Source organism: Sinocyclocheilus grahami, unplaced genomic scaffold (assembly GCF_001515645.1).
Source record: "Sinocyclocheilus grahami isolate Dianchi unplaced genomic scaffold, SAMN03320097.WGS_v1.1 scaffold192.1, whole genome shotgun sequence".
In the NCBI taxonomy this organism is placed as follows: Eukaryota; Metazoa; Chordata; class Actinopteri; order Cypriniformes; family Cyprinidae; genus Sinocyclocheilus; species Sinocyclocheilus grahami.
In genome coordinates, this window is record NW_015505371.1 from 685,415 (window position 1) to 697,236 (window position 11,822).

Sequence of the window (11,822 nt, forward strand, 5' to 3'; positions counted from 1 at the left end):
TCTTTGGAGAAGACTGTTGATTTTACACTCGAAAAATTTAAGTATTACTACTTAGAAATTAAGATTACCTCAGAAAGCATTGCTAGCCCACCCCAACACGTTTGAACAATAATAATTATAAATGCTGACCAATAATAGTTTTTTACTATTATTGTAATTACAATAATTGTAATTTGTTTTGTCATGTAGCTATGCATGACTTCACACAAGACAAATGCAGCCAAGGTGAATACATCTCAATTTTCAGTCAAGTAATGAATTAAAGGCACAATATGTACGATTTTTTTAATTAAAATATCCAAAAACCACTAGAACAGTGTTATATATTTTGCTGACTTGTGTACTTACATTACCCCAAATGTTTCAAAGAATGTTTAAATCCAGAGAAATAAGCAATTTTAACTAGTGACACGGACCGTGTCCATAGTGCCATTGTGTCGCCTGCCAATTACGTCATAACCCCTCGATTTCCGGTTTTGTTTTGTAGAAAACATGGAAACACCAAAGACGCTTTAATATGTTGTCTGTTATAATAGACGGGTGACGACCGCACAGAGTAGCATTATAACAGACCTTTCAAATGTATCTAGTATATAGATACATACGCATACGCACAACTGGAAGGAGCGGAAGCGGTGGACTGTGGCATAATAAAAGCTCCACTGCTTTCGGGCCGTATGTCGCGCTCGTTCAGCGGCCTCGTTTCGCTTCGACGGATTTCAGCCAGCTCATCCATGAACATGATTTCTGCCCGAGTCCCATCAGATTGCATCGGCTGTGGGGATGAACACTCAGTTACGGCGTCATCAAACTACGCCTTTGTCTATTTGTTTATTTTGAATATGCGCCCTCTAGCGGCGAAATTTACATATTGTGCCATTAATGCATACGTTAATGAAACAATTAAGCTATATTTTATTTACTGACAACAACAGGAAACATGAATAAATGAGTAAAAGAATAAAGAAATCATGACAATAATATAATAAATACAAGTCAACGACACATGAAACAAAGCTTTATTCAAGCATTGTTCTGACTAATGTATTTACAGGCAGTGAACCCACATCTACTGCCATCTCAACACAGCTGTGCCAATTCTGCAGCTTTATTCTGCTGAACCGTGCCCACCTTCACTAGTCTCTGCCGTCCATCACGACCTTCATTGCTGCAGTCAGACTGGAATCTGATCATGGATGGGAAAGGGACATCGAGGCTATCATTGCCTGAGTGCACAGAGAGGATGAGGAGAACATGTGTGGGACAATCTGACTGCTGCGGTGTCTGCTCCAAACATTTGTGTACTGCTCTCCATGAGCACCACTACCTGTAAAACATTTACACAGAGTAAAACGCTTTATATCTCATGTTGTCAGCATTCCATTTCTTGCTAAATTTAATTTGATATGTTTACAATTGCATGCTAATTTTTGATATAGCTTCATTACTTTTGTGGTGTAGTGAACTGGTCAGCAGAAGGTTGCTGGATCAATTTCCGCAGTCATCACCACCGCTGTCTTTACTCCAGGTTGCTGCAGGGGGACTGTAATAAGAGCACTGTAAGTCACTTCGAATACAAGTCTCTGCCAAATGAATAAATGTAAATGTGATTTTTGTAAATGCTTTTTTGTGTCTTGGGCACAAACGCTCAATAAAGCTGCTTCTTCAAGGTACTACTATAATATAAATGCTTACATATATTTCATACAATTTCTATTTGGGGCTTTAAAGGGTTAGTTCATCTAAACATAAATTCAGTCATTATTTACTCGCCTCCACACTGTTCAATCCTTGTGTGTGTTTTTGTTTTTTCTGAACATAAATGGTGATTTTGGTCAAGTTTGTCCTGCTGGTTTGTGTTCATACAATATCAGTCCATGGAGCCTGACTTTCAGAAGCTTCATGACTTTATTTGATGATGCTTTTGAAGCTTCTGAAACTCGGATTTCATTGACTGATGTTGTTTGAACAGAAACCAGCAGAACAAACTTGACCAAAATCACATCCTCAGTCTTTTGGTCTTTCTCTAGATGCTCTCGCTGGCTCTGGGCTCACTGAGGATGAAGAGACCACAGCAACATTCGGTCCTGATGAGGAAGTAAGAGGTGGAGCGATGGTGCGTCTCATTCATGGCACTGGATCATTTCTAGGATGCTGAAAATGATGCATCTTCACAGCTCACTCCAGTCTGCAGACATTTCAGATCCTGCAAAGATGCACAAACACGATACAAAAGCAGTCATTTTAACAGCACAATGTTATTTGATTTCTGTATTAGAAGAAACAAAATGATCTTACTTTATATTTTTGTTTCAGGTTTTCCCTTTTTTCCACAAATGCTGCTGTCACCTGCTCCACCACAAAAGCTCTGTATCAAATGCACATATATCAAGAATCAGAAAAGTGCTGTAATAACCGCTTAAAATTACAATAATTAAAATAAACTACAACTTAAGATTTAAAAGATGTTTTATTCATTACTATAGTGTACTCCCTCAAAGCATTCAGCATTGCTTCATCAGTCACTCTGCACCGGATAACACACGTGTGTCTCATCTGTCCCTGTAACACCCAGACAAGAGTCAAGTCACCTCTGTGATTTATCTGTTCAATACTGCATTTACATGTTGAGGTCGTTACTAATGTGTTAACTCACTTTTTACCCAACACAAATGTTCCTCAATTTATCAGTAGTACTAATAGACAAATGAAATAGATAACTTATGTTTAGTTACTCTATGTAGATTTGTTTATTTACATTACTTACATCCATCTAAAGCAGTGTTAACAACAGTGAATTCTACATAATAGTGCACATACATCACTCACTCAGATGTCTAGCTGTTTCATGTTGTGATGTGCTCATCTGCAATTCTTTTAGAACATTTTCCTGTCTCATATTAAATAGACATTTAATCGACTTTAAGATGTATAAGGTTTATGTAAATTCACTTTGGTGACGTATATGTGCTTACTGAGCTCCGCTGTTCGTTATACATAATAAATCGTGTTTTTACAGAAAAAAATCACAAATATACTGTAACGTTACTGTCTAGCGCAGGGATCCTCAAATCTGGCCCACGAGATCCACTTTCCTGCAGAGTTTAGCTCTAACCCTAATCAAACACATCTGGAGCATGCTAATCAGTGTCTTCAGGATCATTAGAAAATCACAGGTAGGTGAGTTTGATCAGGGTTGGAGCTGAACTCTGCAGCGCATTGGCCCTCCAGAGCAAGATTTGAGGAACCCTGGTCTAGCGTCTTACACCTTAAGCAAATCAAGTTTACTATACAGTAGCTCAACAAATATGATTTTAACACAAGGATCCGTGTTTTTGGTTTGTATTACTCGCATCTGTAAACACCCTCGTCGCTGTTCTCCTTCACGTTCGATGACAACGTATTGATCTCCCGTGGACTCCTGGGATTGAAAAGTGTCCAACACTTCAGATTCTGGGCTGATTATTTTTTATTTTATTTTTTATATAAAATAAAATATAGATAAATATAAATATGTATATATTAGTTGCTTATTAGTGCTCCACACTCCAGTCCAGTTGGTGGCGGTAAATGCACCAGAAGTTGGTTTGCCATCCGCCATAAAACGTTATTAGAAGAAGAAGAAGAAGAAGAAGATGATGATGATTCTGGGCTGAAGCAGTAGGACAATCGGGGGATTTCTCGCCTACTCTTTTATAATGTGATTTCGGACATACTAATCTGTTCACATACTCTTTTTCCCTACTATATAGTAGTTAAGTAGGCATATTAGAACGCAAATTAAGTATACGTACGTCCGAGTCTCGCGAGAATTAGTGCAATTCTCGCCTACTCTTTTATGAATACAGAGGATTAACATACTTATTTGCTTGCCTACTGCTTTTTGCCTACTATATAGTAGGGAAGTATGCCATTTCGGACGCAGCCAGTGGCTCTCCAGGACTGAAGTTGCCCAGCCCTGTACATGTTAAAACCGCTTGCCATAATCGTCTGACATATTAACACTTATGCGTGGCATGGCCTAATTTTCAACCACCCGCAAAACGCGCAAAGAAAACTTAGAACATCAAGCATATCGGAGCACGTGCGTGTTAAACGAGACCAATAAATTGTGTTTTCTGCTCATACGACTTACTGTGGTCGGCTACCTTGCAAAGCACGAGCGGTCTCTCTAAAATGGAGGAAGTTACGCCTTTGTTAGGACAAGGAAACAAATGGCGTGAGGGTTAAAAAGCAAATGCTCACTGTTGTGTCTTCCATGCGCCCAACACGCACCGCGTCAACTGTACTGTATGCACGACGCGTTTGGGACAAAGTTAAACTAGCGTTTGCTTGCACATTGTCCACATGGATTTGCGTAAGTGAGAGATGTACCTGGGAAACAGTGAATCGGGTTAAGTGGATGTATACTGGGGGGGTTGGGTGTGCTGTGCCGATTGGTCGCTCTCACCAGCACACACACACACACACACACACATACAGGCAGTCAGTCAGGGCTTGTTTTAACACAAACAATGTGGGCAAACAATCATGTATTTCAATAGAATTCGTGGCCGCTGAAAACGTGCTTAAGATGCATTGACGTGGTGCTTCGGGGAAAAGTGACAGTCGATCAGTTTCATTCTCGTTTATTTATTAATCTCCATTTTTGATGTTGGAGAGAGAAATGAGTGCAAATGGGCCTACTGGTACAAATGCTGCTGGGATTTTGCAGATCCGCTTTCACAAATTGACAAAAAGTAACGCTACATGCTCGAATTTGAAGGGCTTTCCGGCGGTTTTGTCGTGACCGAGTCGTAAATGGTAAGAAACCGGCGATTTCTCTCATGTACCTTTTGTATTTGGTGCGGTTTTCATTTCCCCGTCGTGGGTGACTTTACTGCTGTAGGGACTATGGGAACTGTTGATGCACATGATGATAATGTAACATACTTTGCCAGCGTTTTCACACTGAAATCGCGGCAGAGGTCATCTTTAAACAGGCCAGCAGGAGCATATCGAAGTGTCTTTGACATAGCAATTTATGTTGAGTTTTTCAAGCTTTATCTTTGTCTTGATGGATTCTTGACAAGACGGCCTACGAGGGTTGCGACTTAAACCCGAGTAGCCACTCTGTTACAAAAACCAGTTTAAGATGCTAGCTATGTTTTGAAACATGATAGCTGGTTTCTAGCCGATTTGAGATGGTTATTAGCTGGTCGACCAGCTTCCATGCTCCAAACAACGTTATGACCACATTAAGCTGGCATCTGGTTAGCTGGTCAAAGATGGTCTTCCAACTTGCACCAGTTAAAAACAAGCTGGCAGTTTAAGCTGTGTTTTCAGCAGGAATATATTGCATGTGCATGTTGGTGTTTTGCAGCATTACAGCGTTTTTGCTGTTAATGTGGAATCAGTGTGGTCTGCTGCTTAATTGTTTTGAATTAGATTGCAATGTTCAGCTTAATACACAACTCGTTAGTGTTTTGTGGCCAGTTGCAACAAACCCCTTAGGAGTTAAGAAAAGCCTGAGTCATAATTCTATTGGCCATCTTATAAAAACATCTTCTAAAAGTATTTCCCTGTGTTTTGTTGCAGGACGGAGCCATGACAACATGAATCAGTCCTACAAAGTGGCTGGCAGGGATGGCTTGGAGTGTCATGGCGATCCACAGGAGACCAAGGCACTTGATAGCCGCATCAGCTACTGTGGCTACCAAAGCACAAAGCGGCAGGGGGACCAGGGGTCTGCCATGCATTTCTTAAACTCTGGCTACAAACTCTCCACATCGCCGTTCGCGTACAATCTGAGAGAATCCACCTCCAACTACAGTCCATTGAGGAGACTTCAGGACCTGACCACTATGGTGAACCATGCCGACATGAGTTTGCAGGACAAGGACTTTCACAGGCGAAATAAACTGCTCATGCACAATCCCACTGGCGGAGGTGAGTTTGGAATAGGCCTTTATCACACGTCCAATTCGCAAGGAAACACTGACAGGACTACTATTCAGGATCTGGACAAAAATGGTTTCTCACCAGTAAGCTCTGATAGCTTGGAACATTTTCCATCCATCCCAAATGGAATTTTGCATTTCGAGTCGACCCTGTTTGATAGTGGGGACAGCAAGGATAATGAGGAGGAGGAGCATGATAGGGTTGATGTGGTGGCACCGTTTAAAGACACATCAAATAAATGCCAGAAACGAAATCTGGCAAACACAAAGGCTCCTAGCAGCCACAGGCTGGACCTAAGTAAAAACAAACATGGAAGTTTTAACCTTGTTTCTAAAAATACAGTGAAGTCTGACCCTCCTGGTAGTCCATCACATTTGCCTGTCGAGGTCATGATGGAGGATTTTGATAGTATGCATGATTATTCAGACAGTGACTGTGATCTTCCCAGCACTGAGAACAGTGCTTCAATATTCAACTCTGGTCTCTCTAAAAGACCAAATTCACCCAGTGACTCCCATTCAAATCCTGTAAGATGTTTTTATGTTCATCAGATTTATTGTTTCGTTGTCTTTGTTTCTTTTTCCTAACAGGTGTACAAGTTATATTGTTAGATTTTCCACCTAATAATGCACTATTGCCCAGGAAAGAAATCCATTATTTTTTATATATACAGTGGATATGTGTATGCACATATACAAATACATATAAACTTCATATATGTATGTGTTTGTATTCATGCACACATACAGTGGGGTCCAAAGGTTCAAAATCACACTGACAATCTGTAATTCAAACCTTGAATAAACTATTTTAATTAAAAAAAAGTTATGACCTTTTGTTAAAATTCTGAACAATTTCTAAGTCACTAATCTGGTAAACAAATTTGTGACATTGATCATGTGAAGTCATATGTGTTTGTTTCCATTGACGCACAAGGTGCTCTTTGGGACTTTTCAAATCATGCTGGATATCATAATGATCAGGATTTACTCAAATATGTGGAGCAGCTCAAGTGCTTCTCTGATTAAAGCAACAAAGTTGTTTTGTATTGGGAATCAGAAATGCAATCAGAAAAATGCTAAATATAAGCATTTTCACTAGCAGTCTGAGATTTTTGGATCCCACTGTGTGTATTATTTAAGTGTGCATTTTTTTTTTCTCACAAGAATTAAGAAATATCTGAAAATCAAATGTGCATTGTAACAAAGATCTTGGTAAAAAAAAATTTCTTTCACTTCAAGTAGAATCACTTCTGTCAGTTGACTAAAGTATCTGACTGATGCAGGTAATTCCAAAATGAAATGTTAGTCTATCACTATAAAATACTATTTGTTTCATTTGATAAACGTGCATTTTATATAACATAAGGGTAACAAGTAGCACATTATTTATATCAACATAGTAATTGCATGGTACCTTAGCAATTAAAAGTATATTCTTTCTTTTTTCTCATCTTAATATGCAGAAACTCAACTCATTCATAGGCTGATTTGGCTAAACACTGGCACTATCAAAACATTGCTTTGCCACAACAACATTGGCTTAACCAGTATTTATATATATATATATATAATTTTTATTTTTTTTAACAGGAGCACACAGGGGAGTGTTTGGCTTACTTGTTTGAAAACTCATTATTTTTGCAATTCAGTATGACGACGTTTATGGTGTAGAAATTACACACTTCCACTTCAACAACATATTTGCTACTGTTTATTTACAGTTGGTATTGCCCAGTTTTTAAATTACAAGTTGTCATAGATGGAAGTCATTTGTATCACCCTCCCTCAAGCTGAACACCTCTTGAACCACACAGTTGAGTAGGAGCTTCATTTTTTCTAGTGGAGCAGAGGTGTATGCTAAGTGCTTGTTGTTCATACTTATTTTTGTGAAACTTATCTGACCACGATCTTTGTCACAGGAAGGACAAAGGCTGTAGTATGGACTAGATAAATATTTCATTCACTCGTGGGTTGCAGTTAGGTTAGGGCTGCACAATTAATCGAATTTCTAATCGTGATAACAATTACGGATGCCACAATTGCGTAATCATTCAAAGTGGCAATTAATCTTTCAAAGTCCACTTATGTTATTCTGCATGCTTTATTATAATAACATTATAAAAACATGCATATTTTTGCTTTTTTTTTTTTTTTAAAGAAGAAACCAATCCAATGTATAGTTGACATTTGAGGCTTAATACTAAAGAAAAGCAATACATTTTTTTAGGTTGGAGTGTTTTCAGGTTGTTTATTTTCATCTAAAAATATGGCATGCAGTTGCTTCAATCAATGGTATTAACATCATTCAATGCGAATTGTGATAATTGTAAATAATATTGAATAATTACAATTTCAAGGGAATAATCGACAATTATGATTTTATTTTATTTTTTTAACTCGTGCAGCCCTAAGTTAGATTGTCACCCGCAAACCGCTCTTTGCAAGGTGAGAGTATCTGAAATGTTAAAAGAGTAGCCTAAACAAACAACTCAAGCTGTCTTGACTCATGTTAATGATGTTTAATGAATGTTGATTAAATTTACAACTTTTTATTTTAACCTAAAGTCCAACAGCCCAAAGAAGAAGCAGCTCCCAGGTATAAAGTACTCTGTAGAAGATGTCGTGTGGGCCAAATTCAACCGCAGACCTTGGTGGCCCTGTCATGTAACCACTGAACCACAGATTGAAGTCCACACCAAAATGAAAGGTGATATTTTTTTGTTTTGATCACCTTTTGTATGACTTCATAGTGGATGCCTAATTTCACGTGGGTGAGATGACATTCTATTTACATAATATGGTTATCGATTTAGATTTTTTTTTATGCACTTGTTCAACTTTTACTTAGAATTTAGAGTGTCTGCAGACCGTCTTTGTCCTAAAAGCAATAGAAGTTCTTACACATGTATGTTGCAAGACAGACGACACACAGTGTAGATATTTTTTTTTTGCTGTGTTCAAGAAAGTAAACGCTCATGTTCTAATTTAGCACATAAGATATTTAGCATTATTAATATTATCATGGAAACCAAAACATCTTATAAGTTAAAACCATTCTTAGAACTCATTGTTGTCATATTATCACAGAATAATGGCATTTTCTTGCAGACCCCAGTCGTCGGCCATGCCGTCTCTATTTTGTCAGGATGTTCGGGGAGATCATAGACCAAGCTTGGGTCCCGGCAAAAGCCACTTTTCCTTTTGAAGGAGGTCATCAGTTTGAAAAACTGCCTGTACTTAGACGGAGAGGAAGACAGAAGGACAAAGATTACAAATACACGGTAAAGCTTTTGTGTGTTGCAAACTTGTAACTTTTTGCTGTTATTTTTTGAAAAAATGAATGTTTATGATCAAATGAAATGAATGCTTTTGATAGAAAGTTAATGAGTTTTGTTCATTCTACAGGTTCCTAAGCGTCTAATGCCTTCATGGAAAGCTAGTGTCTTGGAGGCAGAGGCAGCACTGACCAAGCCGTTAAATAGCGAACCTCCTTTGACTGTAAGTCAGGATGTGCACATGCCTATTACAGAAGACAAGGCACCAAAAAGTCCTGCTTGCCCGACATCTACTACACAGTTCACATCATCAAGCTCACTTTTGTCCAATGGACTAGATGCATCCATTAAAAATAAAGGAAAACCTGGCACTGGAAGCAAAAAGAAGGCAACTAAGAAGAACAGCTCAACTGTAAAATCTCCTGTGAAACTAACTGAAAACTCTTTATCATCTAAACCATCATCAAACCCTTCATCAGACAGCTACAAACCTTCCACAGCCGCTGAACGGCACAAACCAGACCCCCTAGATAGTCCATATTCAGATATTGACTCTGTCCCGAGGATTCTTTGCCCCAAACGTTCAGTGGAATTGCTGCAGGAGGCGGTGGCGAAAGAATTGAGCACTAAACCTAAGAAAGTACAGCCAAGTAAAAAGATGAAAAAAGCCAACGTGGACAAGCCGGTGAAGAAAACAGAGGCTGGTTCAAAATGCACAACAAACAGTAAGCTAAAGAAGTCAATGCCCAAAGAAAAAACACTTAGGGCTACGAACTCCAGACAGAAGGAAAGCAGTTCCCCGGGGTCCTCAGATGGGTCTTTTGCCATGCACTCTCATTATTTTCCTGCCAGCAATGGCTTAATCTCAAGAGCACTTGCCGCCAGGAGAAAGACCAAGGAGAAAGATTTAAGTCAGGAGCCAGAATCTCGTTCACCATGTGCTGGTGATGAAAACTTTTTTTACAACAAGTGCTCATCCCCCAGATGATCTTGTATCACCTTCAACACTGTTATCGCCATCCTGTGAAGGCCCATCACTAAACAGAGAGTCATGTAAGAAGAAATCTGGTAAGAATGTGTAGTTTAAGACGCTTAACTTCACTTGTAAATGTCAGCTGTAGGTATAAACATATTTTATATTGCTGTTGCAGCACCCTCAGATAGAAAGAGACCACGTAAGACTGTGCATAAAATTCTAGACTGCACCGTTGAGGGGGATTCTGTAAAGATCCCAAAAAAAGAGGTTAGTGTTAAATTTGTGGTGTCGATATGATTTCTGAAAAATTATTAAATGTTTTGGGTTCCATCTAATGCTTCTGTATTTGTTTTTACCCTTGTTGTTGTTTTTTTTTACCTCTGTTAAATCAGGAGAGTAAACAAGATATCAGCCCAGATGAATCAGATGTCAAAGATATTCAGGTAATGTTTTGGGGTATGCTTTATGTGGAATGTATTTTTTAGTAATGTGTGTATATAGTAATTTTAATAAATTGGTAATACTTTATAATAAGTATACAGTAACTTAAAATAATTAGCAAACTATTAGTTTATAGTTAATTTCATAGTTTATAAACTGTATTCTGTACATTAATACATTAATAGGCTATGTACAAATAGTGCGTTTTTCATTTATTGTCATGGTTAAATTATCGCTTAATTAGCTCATATGTAAAGAGTTAGATAATGTTTTATCCTTTAACAACTTGTTAACAATACCTAACTCATGTACAGTATTTAAATCCGCAGTAAAGGAGTTGTTAATGGCTTATTAGAAGTAAATAGTTCTTTCTTTAGATTAGGTCACAGAAAATACTAAAATAAAGGCAATAACCTACCTTTATTAGACATTAGCTGCATTAATAGTGAGCATTCCTAAAATGTTTACAAATACAAAAAAGAAGCATAAATGTCTATCAGTTCTGTTTACAATAAAGCATTATTTTACATTTCTTTACTATTAATGTTTTTATGAACATCAAATAACATACAGTGTATATATATATATATATATATATACAGGGTTTCCGCGGGTCCTTAAAATGTCTTAAATAACGTTTTCCTATTATAAGGCCTTAAAAAGTCTTAAAATGTCTTAAATTCGGATTCGATGGGTCTTAATTATTTTTGGTCTCATTACCGCTAAAATATCTTCAGTCTGACGGAGCTAATGACTTTATAATCACTGGACAGACCCGCGGTAAGTTACTGCGTCTTCAGAGAGAACACAGAATACAAGCTCGTGCTGAGGCTCACTCTGTTTGTCTCGAGACTTCAGAACTGATGAGCGTGACCACACACATAAACTCAAAAGAAACACACTGAGGTAAAAATTCTAAATGTTTAGTTTATTCATAACATGATGTAGTTAAATAACACCATGACAAGTGAGCTATTTTACTCAATATTCTCACGACGCAAAAAAACATTCAAGACACCTTCAGAGTGCATGCATTACGTGAAGTCTAGTGCGCTCTTTCACTGCATGATTCAGTCTATTAAAATACATTCAGAATGATCACAAATTCAAGACATGGGGGCAGAAAATGTGTATATTTATACCACTTCATATAGTTAATCAAGTTCACACGGAAGAGTGCCTTTTTTT

The 11,822-nt window shown here is 38.0% G+C and overlaps 1 protein-coding gene and 1 long non-coding RNA gene across 2 annotated transcripts in view; both read left to right on the forward strand.

The window, feature by feature from the left end:
• The first annotated feature begins 3,970 nt into the window (after positions 1 to 3,970).
• LOC107594901 (histone-lysine N-methyltransferase, H3 lysine-36 and H4 lysine-20 specific-like) overlaps positions 3,971 to 11,822 on the forward strand; it is an 18,588-nt gene continuing 10,736 nt past the window's right edge. The window contains exons 1-7 of the mRNA XM_016285113.1: positions 3,971 to 4,803; positions 5,578 to 6,467; positions 8,508 to 8,649; positions 9,051 to 9,223; positions 9,348 to 10,188; positions 10,369 to 10,460; positions 10,586 to 10,636. Of these exons, the coding sequence (XP_016140599.1) occupies positions 5,595 to 6,467; positions 8,508 to 8,649; positions 9,051 to 9,223; positions 9,348 to 10,188; positions 10,369 to 10,460; positions 10,586 to 10,636 (2,172 nt within the window). The 5' untranslated portion in view covers positions 3,971 to 4,803; positions 5,578 to 5,594. The remainder of the gene's footprint in view (positions 4,804 to 5,577; positions 6,468 to 8,507; positions 8,650 to 9,050; positions 9,224 to 9,347; positions 10,189 to 10,368; positions 10,461 to 10,585; positions 10,637 to 11,822) is intronic.
• On the forward strand, positions 10,205 to 10,636 carry LOC107594880 (uncharacterized). The gene is made up of 3 exons (XR_001610205.1): positions 10,205 to 10,285; positions 10,369 to 10,460; positions 10,586 to 10,636. It is a non-coding gene; the product is annotated as an uncharacterized lncRNA (long non-coding RNA).